The 18,142-nt window shown below is 34.5% G+C and overlaps 1 protein-coding gene across 2 annotated transcripts; it reads right to left on the bottom strand.

Annotated features, from left to right (window-relative positions):
- Positions 1 to 11,118: 11,118 nt before the first annotated feature.
- On the bottom strand, positions 11,119 to 17,229 carry LOC109013825 (E3 ubiquitin-protein ligase RNF4). Of its 2 annotated transcripts, XM_018996039.2 has the most exons (6): positions 17,072 to 17,225; positions 15,714 to 15,976; positions 15,562 to 15,616; positions 13,965 to 14,080; positions 12,493 to 12,738; positions 11,119 to 11,558 (listed from the first exon to the last, which is right to left on the bottom strand). In XM_018996039.2, the coding sequence occupies exons 2-5, from the start codon at positions 15,942 to 15,944 to the stop codon at positions 12,517 to 12,519; spliced, it is 624 nt and encodes a 207-aa protein (XP_018851584.1). In that variant the 5' UTR covers positions 15,945 to 15,976; positions 17,072 to 17,225; the 3' UTR covers positions 11,119 to 11,558; positions 12,493 to 12,516. The 2 variants fall into 2 exon arrangements, with proteins under 2 accessions (XP_018851584.1, XP_035548184.1); XM_035692291.1 differs by lacking the exon at positions 12,493 to 12,738 and having other exon boundaries at positions 17,072 to 17,229.
- Between the last annotated feature and the right edge of the window lie 913 nt (positions 17,230 to 18,142).

Raw genomic sequence — 18,142 nt, 5'->3', positions numbered from 1 at the left:
CAGATGGGGTGTTTAGGGAGGTTTTGGGACATAAGTCGGGGTATGCTAAAGGGTTAGGAAAGATGATAATGCCAGAGTCTACCCAAAAACATGAACGAGAGCGCGATAAACAATATGCTGAGTCTGTTGAGAGACATAGAAAGGATGTTGAGTACTATAAGGGTCAATATGATGAACTAAGGGATAATGTGCGACCTCTGTTGGAAAGACAACAGGAGTATGACAAGTTTATGACCACCATTATGTCCGAGAGGCAGTCCCAGGGAGAGTCTCTCCCTACTGCCTAGGACTTGGGGACAAAGTATTTTGCCTTTTTTGAGATTGATATGCTAGCCACACAAATGCAAATTCTGACACCTTGGGTTTTTGAAAGAAGTTTAAGATGTATGACATGCAGTATACAACCACTTTTGAGGGCTGTCTTTTTGTGGTAATGTTTGGAGGGTCGTCCAGGTGTAGTATGGTGACAATACTGTAGTGGCTAAATGATTGGATGCACAGCTTATAAATGCATATGGATACTTGCAATATGCCCCACTGTTTATATGCAGATTTTTTCCTGGTAATGTGCAACTCTTTAAGTTTGTAGCTTTTATTGTTTTTGTATCTTAGTTATTAGCTACTTTCAACACTTCTGAAAGTGATTACCATTTGGTTGTAGGTGTTTTGATGTGATTTGATGATGTAGTGCCAGTCACGACTACAGGAATATGGGTACTTATGATGTTGTTTGGGCTTTATCTATATCAAATATATATCTATATATATATATATATTGTATAGAACATTATATTGCAAATTATCGCTTGGATAGCGGTGTTTTTATTAATTTCTCATATATAATGTATTATTGATCTTATATTTGTGCGGAACAGTTTTAATGTTTTAACTTGAACTCATCTGTGTGTAAAAATCATTAGGTACACAACACCTACATCAACTGAATGCCCAAGGCTAATAATCTATCCCCTCATAGGACAATTGAACTTTTTTAGAGTGGATGGATTTGGGATTTTGTTTGGTATGTGACCTAGGTAGTAGTTGGGAGGATGAATCTTAATGATGTTATTGCATCCCATGTTTCAAACTGATTTTTTGAAGAGCTTAATATGATGGCCATTCTCTGAAGGTTAATCTGGTCTTTTATTATAGTGTAGCAATAGGCTTCTCTTATTCGAACCTGGCTGCAGTACAATGGATATTGAATGGCTTTTCTGTTCATACCTCATACTATCACAAATTGCACCCCATATTTTGAATAACTAATTACATTATTGCACCTTTAATGGTTCAACGATCTCTCTAGCTGATTATAGTAAAATTTGCAGTCCCATTCATCATAATTTAAATTTAGTATTGTCCATGCCAAGTTCATGGTACGTTTCTTTAAATATAATTCAAAGTTGTCTAATAATGACTCACAAGTGGGCAATTGTTCTAGGCAGATGGGGTAAAGAAGATGATCAAGAGCAAGCTAAACTTCCTGCTGGAAAGAGGATGATGAAGAGCAAAGGTAAAGAAGTTCATGACTTCAACTAGAGCAAATCAGCCGGCCTACTGTTATATACTCTTCAGTCAAAGGTTAATTATGCTAGCATATTAAGGCTTTATTGTGCACTTTGGGAGTCTGAATATGAATATGATCATGATCAGACTAAAGTAATAGGATTGATGGAATGTATTTGTTACACTACTTGACACAGTTTTTAACAGTTCATCAATGAATATTACAAGGTACTTGCACTTTTATATGATGTTAATTGGCAGATATTGGGGCTCACTGTTTTGGTTTTTTTTTTCCCACTAACTATAGCTAGGTATTTCGTCCATGCTATTGTATTGCCTGTGAAATAATATTATGGGAAGTAAGGCACATTATGAGAGAAAATATTATGTATTAATATCTGGCTTTTTCGACACAATAAATTTTTTGTATTTGATCATGACATAATTAATTGGGTTGAAAACTATTTTATCATTTTATAGGATAATGGCTTATAAATTGAGATGATCAAAATTAAGATATATTAATTTTATGCTTTTGGAGAGTAGATACATCAACCAAACCCACGTCCAATTTCCATTGATTTTTCATATATAGTACTATTTTCGATGTTGAAATCTAAATGCGCGCGTATTGCTAAACCCATATTCCGATGGGATTATTGAGTGACAAAATAATTTTTCCAACAATAAAACCATCGATGAGAACAACTACTCGCACCAAACAAAAGTTCCTCACAAATATACATCCAATCATTTGGGTCGATTTTTATGCTTTCGTGAAATTGAATTCTCAACCAGACAAATTTTGTCATTTACGTCATTTTGCATCAATAAGTTGTTGCCGCAAAAAGCTTTTTATATAGATTGTTGATTGCCTAAAAATAGAATTTGCAACGGTTGAGACTCTCGTTGCAACTTTTTTGCAGCGATTATAAAAGTTTTTGCATCGCACATTTTTCGTCGCAATATAGTTTAATCAACCATTCAGAATGTAATTGGAACATGTTATTGCATCGGCCAAAAACTATTATTGCAACGATAAGTGCATCGACGCAAATATATATTTTTTCCAACGATTTTACTGTTTCGATGCAAAAAACTAGTTGTATCCATACATTGGCATCCAGCGTGCATCGAAGCTAAGGACGACGGGAAATGTTATTTGCATCGAAAAATGGGATTTTTTCATGTGTCGAAACACTCCACGGAAAAGGGCACATTTCTTATAGCGAATTAAGAGGAAAGCTAGGATAGGATTTTCATCATGAACCCAGATGAAATTGTGAAGACGTTGAAATGGTGTTTAGTTCTCATGATAAAAGTTCTAGAGAATTCAGAGTTTTTGACGAAAATTCTACCAAAATGACAATTTCTTATTAAAATGAATTTAATTTCATCATAAATAGTTATTTTCTTCACCTATAACTCATCACGAATAATCATTTTTTCTTGTAGTAAAACTCATATTTTTATTATCTGTAGACTTCAGAAAAATTAGACGTCGTTTGATCGCTCTTAGTTTGCTAACTTCACCAATTGAACTAGTACTTATTAAACATCTTCAAATCAAACCTATTTAATTTATCTTTTAATCAGACAAAATAGACGGACGTTATCGACGTAGCTAGCTGGGGATATAATTTCTTTCTTCAATTTGATGATACTCGGCCTAACACAACGGTATTAATGTAATTATTTCCTTCAAGAGGACTCTACAAAATGATTATATACACACGCTATCTCTTTCATCTATTCTTTCCTCTTTTAGGGGAAGATCAGTACTCGATCCATTCTCATATTTCTAGTATTTTAATTCAAGCATTGGATCATATATGATGATAAGCTGACCCCGGAATTCCACCGGCCGGGGTCATTTTCTCCATTCTTTTACGGGAAAATATGTGTTAGTAAATTATTACATCAAGTGTATGAACTGATATTCTTGATTGAACCGAGGATTAATTGAGGCTGCATGCGTACGTGTTACATTTTGAATTCACATAAATTGGCAGCTGTTACTAGCTATTTCAGCCGTGAGACCATGGATAACCTTCTATGATCTCCGCATGATATGATGCATGCTGAACTTGCACGTACAACTCTATTAATCCTATTTGATCACACGCGATTCCACTTAGATGGGATTATAAGCCCTAGCTAAGAAATTACTTATTACTTTTTATTGGAGGCCATGATCCTCTATATATATATATATATATACACTAGTGCATAGCAACGTACTAAGCACGTGCGTTTGTCTAGTTTAGAAAAATAATTATTTTTAAGAAATAATATGGTTTTTATATATAAAAAAAATCAATTAATAATTTAATGCATAAACATAATTTAATAATTCTGTTCGAACACAATACTGTCCTTATACACAATACCAACGAAGTCACAAACACAATATTAAACAGAAAAATAATAACTCAAAAAGAGAAATTTCCAAATGACATTTGTTTTTTAGATGATTTTTATAATACACTCACAATTTATGTTAGGTTGTATATATTGTATGATTTGCTTGGTTTGTGACAAAACCTTCTCTAACACACTCACAATTCTATAAAATAGGGAAAGAATTATATAACAAATGACGATACAAAAAAAATAATAGCATACACTTAAAAAAATTATAAGCAGAAATGTCCAGACTCAACCAAAAGACTTAAAGACAAATGACAAAAAAAGAACTTATGAAGTTTAATAAAAGACCTGAAGCCATAAAAGACTGTACAAAGCAATTGAGATTTTTTACTTTCGAAATATGTTATAAAATGTGTTGGGTGAATATAATTGTTGAGATTACCTAACGGACTGAAATAAATAATAATAAATAAAAAAATCCAGAAAATAATTTATTTATAAAAACTTTCAAAATCAATATTACGATATACTTGTAAAGATGAAACAAAAATCTTCAATTCTAAAAGTCTTTTAACTGATGAGATCTGAAAGCTAATCATAAAAAATAACAATATAAGCACTGCAATAAAAAAAAAAAAAAAGGTAGAAAATACTATACTTAAAACCATATACATGCAGATGATCAAACAAATAAATTGGAAAAGAAGAAATGACAAATAAAATTAAGAAGTAAAATTTTTTTCTCAGAAAAATCACATGTAAAGAAGAACAATATGCAGAAGGAAAAGGATCCCGTTAATTGACTAACCATCTTTTTAATGTGCAGCGTCCTCTGTTTTCCAAACGACGTGCGATATCAACAGCAATATAATTGTTGGTGCATGAACCGATGGAAGAAATAATGACAATTGATAAGAATGAATGGACGCGGACTGAGTTAATGACAATGTCGGCAGATGCATGAACCGTCGAAAGAAATGCTCATAGTTTTTTGAATTTTTTTTTTTGAATTTTTTTGTTACTGTTTAATAATAAATATACTATTTACTTTAGTGTATAAATATCTGTTTTTCTTTCATTCTCGAGGATTAGTTGCAGCAATTGCTTTTATAATAATTTTTCTCTATTCTTGCAATGGTGATGTGAAATGATAATTGCTAACAGATGGAAATTTCATAGTTTACGGAATTCAGACGAACAATGTTAAATTTTAACAGAAAAATAATAAAAATTGTTAAAACAAAAAAATTTCCTTTCATAGATTCTTTATATATATAAAAAAAGATATATATATTTATTTATATGCCAACCTTAATATCAAAATTACTATGAAATTAATTAATTATGGGCCCTGCAATTAGTAATGAAAACTACTAAAGACACAAATCATGAATTCTATAAAGGATTCACAAACTGACGTGACAGTGCCACGTATTTGTTTTTTCAATTTCTCCCCCAGCCCCACGTCTCTCCTCTATTCCCAACAGAGCCCCATGTGCCCCCGCGTTTCCCTGCATTCCCAAACCCCAACCCCATCGAAGCTGTACCATCTCGCACCACCGCCGCTGCCAGGTTCCATATTAATTTGCATTTCTCAGTAATTTAGAAAGGTCTAAAGGTTGATGTTTTCTGGATTCTTTGATCCGCTATTTGGTTATCAGAAAAGTGTGGGTAACTAAGACAAATAAACTAGAAGACTTTCAAATAAGTTTTGCCAAGCGGTCTTTTTTTTTTTTTTTTGTCCCTTTCATGGGTCCCCAATCAATAATATCGAAGGTATTACTGATTGTGGAGCCACCATTCTTGAAGCTAGCAATTTCACGCAATCCACGAATCTTGGGATCTAAAGCAAATTCACCCACCCTCCAAGAATCATTTTCTTTTTAATAAAAAACAAAACAAATCAAAAAACAAAAATATGGGAAAGAAAAAGACAAACTTTTTAGGACGGCCTGGTGATGAGCTCAAAGGCAAATATATCAGATGAGCCTGAGAATTAGGAGTGGTGGAATCGGGGGGGGAGAGAGAGAGAGAGAGGCAACGAAGAGATGAAGGAGAATAAGAGATAGGTATGTATCAATAAAATAACAGGCACTGCGAAAGTGGGTTGGCAGCGACATTGGTGTCGATGCTGTCGACAGGAACTGGTGGCGAAGCTGGGTGGGCTCGGGTCTGAGGGGTTGGGACAGGGAGGGGGAGGGGGAGTTGAGGAGGGTTGAATGCAGGGGTAAAAACAAAAACAGAAAAAATGAAAATAAAAAATAATAACTTAGATGACATGGCATTGTGCCATTTCAGCTTGTGGGATTCTTTGTGGAATTCTTGTGTGGCTCTAGCAGCCGTTAACAATATATATGCATGGTATAGAGTATATCTGTATATTTAGTTTTCATACTGATTTTAGTAAGTGCAGAGACCATTTAATTTCGTTGCCAAACAGAGCAACAAAAAATGCCATCGTTTTCAAAACTCCCACTATAATTATAAGGGTGGCCTTGAAGCATTTCTCTTCCATGCATGCAAAAATTAGCAGAGATTGAAACTTAGATCATTACCATGGAAAGCGCTAAAACTACTACTACCAAAGCGGCGCTCGTTTCGGTTCTCTTCTGATGGCATTTCTTGTCGGAACTGATCAAGGAGGCCTGACTGATGAGGGAAACAACGATGATCAGGTTTACAACTCTAATCATGACCAGTCCTCCTATGGTTCACCTTATAATGGCGAATATCGTTTCTTTAAATCATGGAATGGGATCCCCTACTGTGTTATCTTTCCTGGTATGGTCCTTATGGAGGATACCCTGGTTATGGAGGCATCCCAAAGCCTTGTGGCCCTGAAGACGATGATGGCTCTAAACCATGCAAGCACGATCATAAAAACAATGGCGGTCAGCATCATGGAGACCATTCCAAAGGTGACGGTGGGCGCCATGATGATTACCAACATGGCCCATAACCTAATCGGGTTCATCATGTCTTTGTGCTGTCTAGCGTATGTGTGTTTAAGTAAAACCAAGAGTACCGCTCGCTATATAACCATCTAAATAAGAAGCCTTATATATATAAGGCTCGAGCATTATGGGGGGGTGTACCACGCATGGATGTGGTTTGTGTTATGTAATTGTTTAGAACTAAAATAAAGGCGCTTTTGCGCTCATATACATGAAACTAATCCTAACGAGCTCGACATTGAACATTAAAAACAAATAAATAAAAGAAATAAAATATCATCTAAATACTAGAAGAACTAGCTAAAAGATCCCCTAACTTCAAAACCTAGTTATAATGCATCAGTACCAAAAGACCTTAAGGCTAAACCCATATCCCGCCCTTACGTGATATTGGAATGACTAAATTAAGCTTGGGCATTAAGTATAAGTCATCTACGACCCTCGATATTCCGCTCTAATTCCAATCTCCAACTAAATGCTATAACGTGTTCACATGCTGGTCTGACTTTCTGATCTAAGCCCTTATACAATTCTCATGATTGAGTATTTAAAAGCTCAAGCACTTCGATTTGCTCCTTCTTTTTAGCCTAAAGAGAGGTAGTCAAGGCCTGGCTAGTGGCTACTGCTTTAACTTTCGTGCGTTTCTTTTATCTTTAGAAGGCCATGGCCGCGCGCCTTTGACCCTTACAAATGTCGTTATTCCCCTAGTATCAACTATCAAGCAACACGTTTCTTGAGATGTTGATGCTTTTTTGTTTATTCCATGCAAGACAATGCACCATTTGTATCATGCTCTGTTTCACATGAGTTGGTTAGAGATGATCATAACGATAATAAGAGCCTCATTCCAATTAGATTGCTCGCACTAGACATTACGATTATTGAAATAATGAGACTTGTAAATATTTGAAATCCTCTCCATGTGTCTCACTAAATAGTAAAGGAGTGAAGGTTCAATACACAGAGAGATCAGAGAGACAATTAAATGTTGAGAAGTATTATAGGCATAAACAGATTTTGCAAAAATAGACTTACAAACTAAACTGACGTAGTTTCATGTAATCTGTTAAATCTATTTTATAGTAAAAGTAACTTTACAATATGATATATCATATCAAGTTACATTAGTTTGTGAGTTTGTTTTTGTGAAATCCCTGTCGCTAAGACACTAAAGTATTTATCTTAAATGTTTATGCAGGATTCACCCCACTCGAAAATCTTTAACAGACTACATGCATTAAATGACACATAACAGGTTTATCTTCATTTCAATATATTTATTAAGAAAATGACACTCTACCCAGCAATTTTCCCTTTTCTACTCTGTCCATGGCATTCAAGTTATATCTTCTAATGTCAAGTAAACAATTACATCAACATTTAAATGCTTAAATAGTGCCATATTGCAGATTGCGGTCATCTTCATTTCTACCCATATCAATGGATGTTACCTTTTGGAACAAAAGAAACAGAAACTGGATAGCTCCCATTGCTGACCAATAACACACACACACACACACGCACGTATATATAAACTGTTGTTTCTCACTTAACAACTAGATGAGGAAAGGGCCATTGATTGAGGTAATTACGTGTTACATTATGAATTCACATAAAATGGCAGGTACTTCAGCCGTGGATAACCTTCTATATCGGACACCTGCTGAACTTTCATGAGTACTCTAATCCTGATCACACGCCATTCCACTTAGATGCATGGGGTCATAAGCCCTATGAATTTACTCATTACAACTTCTATTAATGGAGGCCATCATATATATATATACACACACCAACCTTAATATCAAAATCAAAACCATGGAATTTATTATGGGCCCTGCAATATGAAAGTACATATCTTTCCATGGCCACCTGATTGCATGAATAACAATCCAAGCGCCCCATGCATGCAGAGACCATTTAGTTTCGTTGCCAAACCTAGTAACAAAAAATCCCATCGTTTTCAAAACTCTCACTATAAATTTGGTTGGCCTTGAAACCATTCTCTTCCACGCAAAAAACAGAGAGACTGAAACATAGATATTACCATGGAGAGCACTAAAACGACTACTATCAAATCGGCATTCGTTCTAGTTCTCTTCCTCGTGGCATTTCTAGTTGGAACTGAAGGATGGGAATATGATGAGCCAAACAAAGGTGATCACGTCTACAACTCTGATCAACAGAACCACGGCGAATCTCTTTTCTATAGATCATGGCCGTATGGAGTCCCGCACTATGTTTTGTTCCCTGGGTATGGCCCTTATGGAGGATACCCTGGTTATGGAGGCATCCCAAAGCCTGGTGGCCCTAAAGATGGTGGTGATGGCTCTAAACCTTGCAAGCATGATCATAAAAACAATGGCGGCCACCACGGAGACCATTCCAAAGGTGATGGTGGGTATCAACATGACCAAGTACACCCATAACCAAATGCAGTTCGTATCTTTGTGCTGCCTAGTATATACTGAGTAAAATCAAGACCACTATATAACTAAATAAATAAGAAGTCTTGATTAGTAGTACTTAAGGCTCGAACGTTATGGGGATGCAGTATTCATGTGACTATTGCTATATTGTAATGGTTTAAAACTAAAATAAAGGGTCTTTGGCTATATTATAAGGAAAATGATGGGTGGATGCATCCCGATAAAAGTCATGGCCTATTCATCCTCTTTTTTTATTTAATTGTTAATGAAGTGTTTTTAAATGAGTTTGTGATTTCTTTTTTCTTTTTTTTTTTAAATGTTTAAAATGATTTAAAAAATACTTAATTTGCTCATTTAAAAACAAATTAAGGCGCTAGTGGGTGGATGCATCCCGACTTTTCTTCTCTTATGCCTTTATATCTCATTCTTAAAGAATCTAATTTGCTCTTTTTTTAGCCTAAAGAGAGCAGTCAAGGCGCTAGTGGCTATTGCTTTAACTTTCATGCATTCTCTTTTTATCTTTACAAGGCCTTGGACGCCTTTCTTGACCGATGCAAATGTTATTCCCAAGCTTTACGTTTTTTACTGTACTGTCTTAGGTTCGGATAATAAATTAAGATAAAAATTAAAAATTAAATAAAATATTATTTTTTAATATAATCATTATTTTAACAATTAAAAAAATTAAATTATTTATTATATTTTTTTGTAAAAACTTAAAAATAAAATTGTAATAATAAAAATAAGTAAAACACTTTCGGTTACCATCCAAACGGGGCTTAGTTGACTCGTTAACTTTCTTGAGCTTTTTAAGTTTTTTTTTTTTTTCTCCCCCATGTAAGACAAGTTATTTGTACAGTTGCACAGAAACCCGTGTCGCCTGAAACTTCTGTGGCAGTTATTACCACGTCGGACTGGTCAACACTCAAAACATTGAAAGTTGACCAGTCAACAAAGGTGTGATGTGATCTCTTAATAAAAATTACGTCAGCAACGGGCTGGTCCCACGTGGCAATACTAGTTGCACTGCTACATCAGTCACCGAGTCTGTACATAAATTAAGAGTAATTCTACTTACAACCGTGAATTGCGTAATCGTCGCATAATCGCTTTGAAAAAAATAAATAAAACATGAGACCCACATAAAAAAAATTAATTTTTTAATAGTGGATCCTACTCTTTTTCAAAGCGATTACGCGGCGATTACGCACTTCACGGTTGTATGTAGAATTACTCAAATTAATTTTTTTCATGTGGGTCTCATGTTTTATTCATTTTTTTCAAAATAATTACGCGACAGTTACGCAATTCACAATTGTAATTTTCTCTAAATTAAAATGCTCAATTTGTACCTCATAACTGGCTATAAATCATACCAATAATAAGACTTGAGCTATTTTAGATAGTAAGATGGAATTATATAATTTAAAATGAATTAAATAAAATATTATTTTTTAATATAATTATTATTTAAAAATTTAAAAAATTGAATTATTTATTATATATTATATAAAAATTTAAAAAAATTATAATGATGAAATGAGATAAAATCATCTCTAAATCCAAACATAAACTTAATAAAATAATCTTATCATCCGCATTCAATTTGAGATATTCAAGGGTCTCACTAAATTCATTAGATAGCCATGTCATCAAATCGAAATTCTTTTGCCACCACATGTCTATCTATCTTAATTCGAATATGTTAAGAAAGATGACTCTACCCGGCCGGCCATTTCCCTTTTTCTACCGTGTCGATGGCATTCAAGTAATGATCTTCTAATGCCAAACTAAACATTGCTATAATCTTTCATCTCTACCAATATCGATAGATGATACCTTTCAAAATACAAGAAAAAGAAATAAACAGGATAGCTCCCACTGCTGATCATTAACATATATAATAACTGTTGTTTCTCACATACAACCCAATGAGGAAAGGACCATTAAAATTACTCTCAACCTCGGTGTATTCATATCATTTAACCTAATATTTCCCTCTAGACCGTCCAGTCCCAAACACTAATTCCCCATCAACGCCTAAGCCAGGTAGCGTCTACACTAACAGACACAAAAGTGTCTCAGGACAACAATAGAGTAAAAATAACTTTGTTCTTGACACGTACTCCAAACATATATTTGCTTTGCTCTTGACCAAAACCCACCAATGTCATGAGGTATATTTGCTTGAACTGCATCATATTTTCAGACAATTGTTAGGAGTATAAACAATTGTGTACCAACAAGCCGAAACAATTGTTCCATTTCCCCTTTCACTCAGCAGCAGCTTGTTTGGATCCTGTTGACAAAAGAGCAACCCTGTCAGTAGTTGAAGATGACCGGACTATTTATTCCCGATCAACACTGTCTACAGTCTCAGTCACTATATGCTATGGTCCCAAACAGATTAATACATATAAATGGTGAACTCTCCCATACATGTGCCAACTAGATACACTAAAATAATTTTCTTTTTGCCACAATAAATAAATCATTTGCCAAAAAAAAAAACCTTTGATTTTTATTATCATTCTCATAGCTTATTCACTAAACTAACAAATATAATAAACAAAAAAATTAATACTTTGGAGTTTCAACCTCATCACCATTATCACGCATGCTAGATTTTGACATCATGCATGATACTCAACAATATCATCAGGTCTTGGATCAAATCATACGAATAGTAAAAAAACTCTCCAAATAATTTAGCAACCTCAACTACTTCAAATAAATATTGCACTTGTTTTTTTCCAAGTATAGAAGATTTTATTGAATAAAACAAGAGGAATCGCACAAGAGATACAAAAAACTACCCGTTTCTATGGTTTAATATATATGTCAGTGTGCTAACACAACCAACCAAATGGATTTTAAGTTTCAACCTCATCACCATTATCACACATGCTACATTTGACATGATGATACTCCACAATATCATCAGGTCTTGGTTCGAATAAAAAAATTACCCGTTTCTATGGTTTAAAAGTTGACATATGTCAGTGCGCTAACACAACCAACCAAATGGATTTTAAGTAATTTGTCATCCACAAGATATATTTTTGTGTGTCCACTCCAGACATTTGCATGTTCTTTTTTTTTTCTGGTTTTGGTGGGGGGTGGTTGGGGGGGGGTAATCATTAAGGGACATTCAGTATTATATGCATATATATACTTCCCATAATGTCATAATTTACTAAGCTATAAATTCAAAGAGATGAAGCAGAACTTACATAATCAAATATAAAGCCTGAGCATTAACTGGTTGAAGGAAGAAAGATTCTAATGAGTTCTTTGGCTGTGATGTGTTTCCGACAAGTGGGGCATTTACTCTGTGTACGCATTGCAGTCTTAATACATGTCTTACAGAATATGTGACCACACCTCGTAGACATTTCTTCAACTAATGGACCCATACAAATTGGACAGGTAAATGTGGGCTCCTTTGGTGGTGAAGGCAGCTTTGTCACACTCTCTCTCTGCCATGGAAATATTAAAGTTAGTCTTAGACCACGAGTGTGCGCATAACCCCCAACCCCACAACATACATATAGAGCAAGAGTTCACACCAAACAAAATAACGTCAGTTTCAACAACTATACGAGTAATTTAACTTGAAATACAAATAAATAAACTAGAAATTAATGAAACAATTAAACTTTGCAAATATGGAAGTCCATCAAATAACTTAAGGAATGGGTGGTTCATAATCATAGCAAAGGGGTTAGCAAAAAGTCGCCACTAGCAACAGAGGATCATACCCTGAGCCTAACATGTCATGTGTTACTAGAAGCATTTCAAAATGGGTGAAGTAGCCATATCAGGACATGGCACAAAATAGCTGGTGGTATGGGATGGATAAATGGTAGGCACAATTCCAGACGTGTGTGATGAAAGGGTGACATACACATGCTTCTTTGTAATTAATGAAGCCAAGTCTCACTAATAAGGCTTTGATGTGGGAAATCATTTGTTAGCCCAAGGACTTTGGGCCAAATGGCATCAGCAACCCCTAAAACAGGTTAAACTCTCATAGGTGAGTTAATTAATAGCAAACCAAAAAACAAACTCTCATAGGCCTTTGCTAACCTATGCTTCCTTTCACTAGTTTAAAAACAAAATAGCAACAACCCCCCCCCCCCCAAACCTACCATATTCCATTACAGTAATCTAAAAAGTAATCAAATCCACAAAACAAGATGCACCTCGGGAATTAGATTAAAAAATGTCAACCAACAGCTGCAATGCACAAAACAAGAGGTTGGGGTTGGTTCAGAATGCAGCAAATAAACATCAACAAAATGCAGACCCACAGAACCAAACACGTGAGTAGGAAAGAACACATCAAATCTTATATAACAAATCTCATTTCCGTAATGCTTACCATTTGTCCTTTTTGAATTAAATACCAGTCCCAAGGATCTAAAAGCCATACCTACATGAATTTAACTCAAGCATGTTTATGCATGGTGATAAGTTCAGCTACATTTAATTTTTGTCATTTATTCCCCACCCTTTGAAAAGTAAATTGAATGTGTAATGTCTTTTTAAGCATAAAATTCTCAGCATGCAGGGGAAATAACTAGTACTTGGATGTAAACATGGAAACATCAATAATAACAGTTACCAAGCCATCCATTGACCTAAACACATAAACAACCAATAATGAAACAATATTACATATAGCATGAAGGGTTGCTGTTACCGTAGAGTTACTGCTGCTTTCCAAATTTATGTATAAATCACAATTAATAATTGTTTGGTTGGGTAGATCTCTTCTTCGCTTGTTACGGTTATTCTGGGCAACCCTAGTCCTTTCTTCTGCAATGGCCACAGGTGAACGAGGGGGGAAGGGAAAGAAAGTGATGTGAGCAAAGCTTGAAATGCCAAATATATGTGTAGATTCAGCTAAGAACAAACAAATTAGGCAGTATAAAATGGCCAGTAGACCATTTGGCTGCTACAAATTGCTAGCACATGGCCCAGCTCATTTGCTATCAAAAGTTCTTTATAGATATAGTAGAAACTTGAAAAAAAAACAACGGCCCTAACACATAAACAAAGAATTGGTGCAATCCAAAACATGTACAGGCTACTCAAATGACCATTATATTTTCTGTAACTTAAAACAATAAAGCTTTTCTTGGGACGCTGTTCTGGACACCCGGTGCCAATAAAAAAAAAACAATAAAGCTTTCTGCCACCAAAAGAGCACAAGGACACCACAGAATTTCATCGTTGCTGATCATAAAGTTGGACAGTTTGAATAAGCAAGCCCACCAATTATAAAATAGACATAATTTGTTTGAAAAACAAAACAGCAAACGACACATGCCTCCCACAAACAAACAGATGATATATTTGCACATTTCCTCGTGTACTTTTGAAAGTGCTCTGATTTCTCCAGAATGCTGATTAAATCCAACTAAGGGGATGTTTGAAAACATTTCCCATCCCATCCCACTTCCTTCCCTAACATCATTCATATACACACTTTCAAACTAATCATTACAACTTTTTCAAACTAATCATTACAATTTTCCTAACTTTTCAAACAAAAAACAATTCAACTTTTTCAAATCTCAAAACAAAAATTACATTAAAAAATTATATTCTAACAATATTTTAATTTTATAATATTTTTTATTCAACTTTTTTCTCTCCTTTCTCAAAACCCAATAAATACTTATCTCAAACCATCTCACTACTATTCACAAACCATCTTACTACTATTCACAAAATTCTCATCTCATCTCATTCCTCAAGCATCCCCTAAAGAATCACTTTCTTGGTTCCCTTAAATTTGGAATTATTGTATTGCACTTAACTCATTTTCAAAAAATGCTTCTTCATTTTTCCTTGCATACTCGACACCCTTTCTAGCTAAATTATTCTTTTACTAACTACACTCTAGAAAATGGCAACACAGGAGGAGAATTTTGCTTCCTAATTGTTTTAAAGATTATACTCCCTTATCTCCACATTATTCCATGTCAGAAAGGCGTCAAACTGGTCACAAGGCTAAAATAAGCTTCAAAAAATTGCATTTGTTGATATGGAGCATAAAACATCAGTCTTCTAGAGAATGAGCCCTTAAACCACTCAACCAATCAGCATGAAGAAACATACAGATTTTCTCAGCTAAATCATCAGACCCCACAGAGATATATAAGTACTAAACATTCAATCCTCTTATTAGATAGCATAGACAAATGAGCTTATTGTGCAGAAAGAGGGAACAGAGTGACCATAAAATGAAACCAAATACTCAGAAAGAAAAACGGCAGCATTAATATGCTCACCTTGATCCACATCCACAACAGCCCTTCCACCATTCCTTCTCGAATTGTTTTTGGCCTAACATTAGATAGATGATAGAACATAGTTGATACAATGAGTTGCAAGAACATCAAACCATATGTAAGCAGATTTAAATGAAACAAAAGAAGCATACCTGAGCAAAAGCCCTCGGGGAGGATTCAACAACATCGTCATCAATGGCCTCAACATCAATCATAGCAGGTAGCACAGACCGCCCTTGAATTCCATTATGCTCCACCTGGATTGAAGTCCCCTCCAGATCCCGATTGTCACTTGGTGGTGCAGTGTTGAGGTCTAAGTCCAGTACTGTCTTCCGACGACGGTACCCTCTTACAGGAGCCCCCCTGGCCGCCCGAGAACTCATGCTAATATGAGTTTTCTACCCAAGTCCAAAGCCTGAAGATCATATGCCAAACAAATAATATCAATTTTTCTGGAATGTACAGAGTAGAAAATACACATTTCATTTTATAAATACATAAATACCACTTATATAGCTGCATTCTTGTGTCCATACTTTATAAACTTCACATTTTCAAGCAACCAACCCTAATGTCATTGATGACAGGTGGCACCAAGGTTCCCACAATCAAGCATTTATATTCATGCCCAGAACTTCGGCATTATGGCATATGATATCATTGTGATACATGCTACTGTTCTAAAAAAAATTCAAAAATTATTTATCTTTAAAAAATGTGCCTAAATGTTTAATTCATGAAAACACAGATCAATACCAAGTTTCCATTTTGTTAAGGCTCTATCTGTTTCTAAGGGTCCACAAACCTAAACCATATATTTACAGGCTCATAGCACAACACAGCCACCTTCATATAGATGAAAAGGTTATCAACTTCATACAACTGAAATTTCAAATCGAGCCCATTACTGTCAAGCAAGCATGGCCTGAACTCTGAGGGCACAAATACACTAAAAATAAAAAACAGAAATAATAAACTAGCTCGCATAGGCATCGCTCTTGTATAGGCTTTTGCCTATTTCATGATCAATAAAATTAACCTTTAAGCTTTTTCACAGAAAATTTCTTACTCCTATTTCCACCATCGGAAAATATTTCAGAAATCCGATCACGCTTAGAAAAAAGACAAGAATTTGCTCTTACAATTTCAGTCATATCAAGAGAATAGCAGTAAAATTACTATAATTCTTACTTAAAAATTCGAAATTTCCTGAATACTTTTTCGTTTCTATAGACAAGCATTCAATTTTCCAAAAATTCCGAAGGAATCAGATTCAACAATCCATAACCAAATACCCAAAAAATGATTTTTCCTCGCAAACATTCAATTCCTAAATCCCTAACCTCAAGAAAGGTCAGATATCACAAAATCAGGAAAAAAAAATCCAAGGCAAGTCCGATCACTATAACAATGCGATCCAAACAACTACGCGATCTATCGATTGAAACAAAACAAGCGAAAAATCCAAACGAAAACTAAAGATTTCGAATTCACAATAAAAAAAAGGTACCTTTATACCGTGCCTTTCAGAAGCAGAAAAACTTGATCAAATTCTGATACAAATTCCGTCCCAAAATAATCTAGAGAGAGAGAGAGAGAGAACGTCTTGAGAGAGAGAGAAGGAGAGAAGGGGTATTTTGTGACGAAGGGGAATATAGCCGAGAAGAGCAGCAATATATAAGGGTTAGGGGGACTATGGAGAAGAACGGCCAGTGAGACAAGAGGGAGGCGGTGAGGGCTAGACGCTTCCACGTGGCCCTAGAACCATTGAATGGACAGGTGTCACGTGCATGAGCAGTATGCAGAGCGTGTTCTTTTACACGTTCGGTAATGTGCGCGTGTTGGGGATTCATTTCTAAATTTAATAAAATAAAATAAAAAAAGGCGGAAATTCAGAATATTATAGAACGTAGGCCGTGACGCTGAAATTGATTCCGACCGACTTCACACCCTCCATGTTTCTCACGGAAATGAATTTCAGTACGGCGAGTACGCCGTATAATAAAAATAATTTGCTATAAAAGAATTTCTTATGATTTTACGTTAATTTATAAATTTATTATAAATTTATATTAAAAAATAATTGATTAAAAAATAATTATTTATATTAAAAAATAACACAGACAATCACATAAATGAAATATATAAAGAGTACGCAAAAATGATTACAAATTTTTTATAATAATCATAAGAGAGATTATGATTCTGTTTGGATTTGAAAAGTATTTTAACTCATCTCATTATTACAACTTTTTTAAATTCTCACATAAAATATAATAAACAATTTAATTTTTTCAAATCCTAATTAAATTTTTTTAAATCCTAAAATAATAATAAGATTAAAAAATAATATTCTAACAATATTTCTTTCAACTTTTATCTAAAGTGATTAAGATACATTTTTAAGCGTTTTATTATTTATTTATATCCCTTAACATATTTTTTTAGTTTTTTAAAATAATTTTAACTTTTTTTTTTCTAATACGCTTAACTTGCCAACATAATTAACCGTTTGCTAATGAATTTCTAAAGGAATGGCCAATTATATCACATAGAACAGAATATTTAACAGCAAAAGGAA

The sequence above is a fragment of the Juglans regia genome, chromosome 7 (genome assembly GCF_001411555.2).
Source record: "Juglans regia cultivar Chandler chromosome 7, Walnut 2.0, whole genome shotgun sequence".
Classification (NCBI taxonomy): Eukaryota; Viridiplantae; Streptophyta; class Magnoliopsida; order Fagales; family Juglandaceae; genus Juglans; species Juglans regia.
This window is presented reverse-complemented; position numbering and strand designations above follow the sequence as displayed.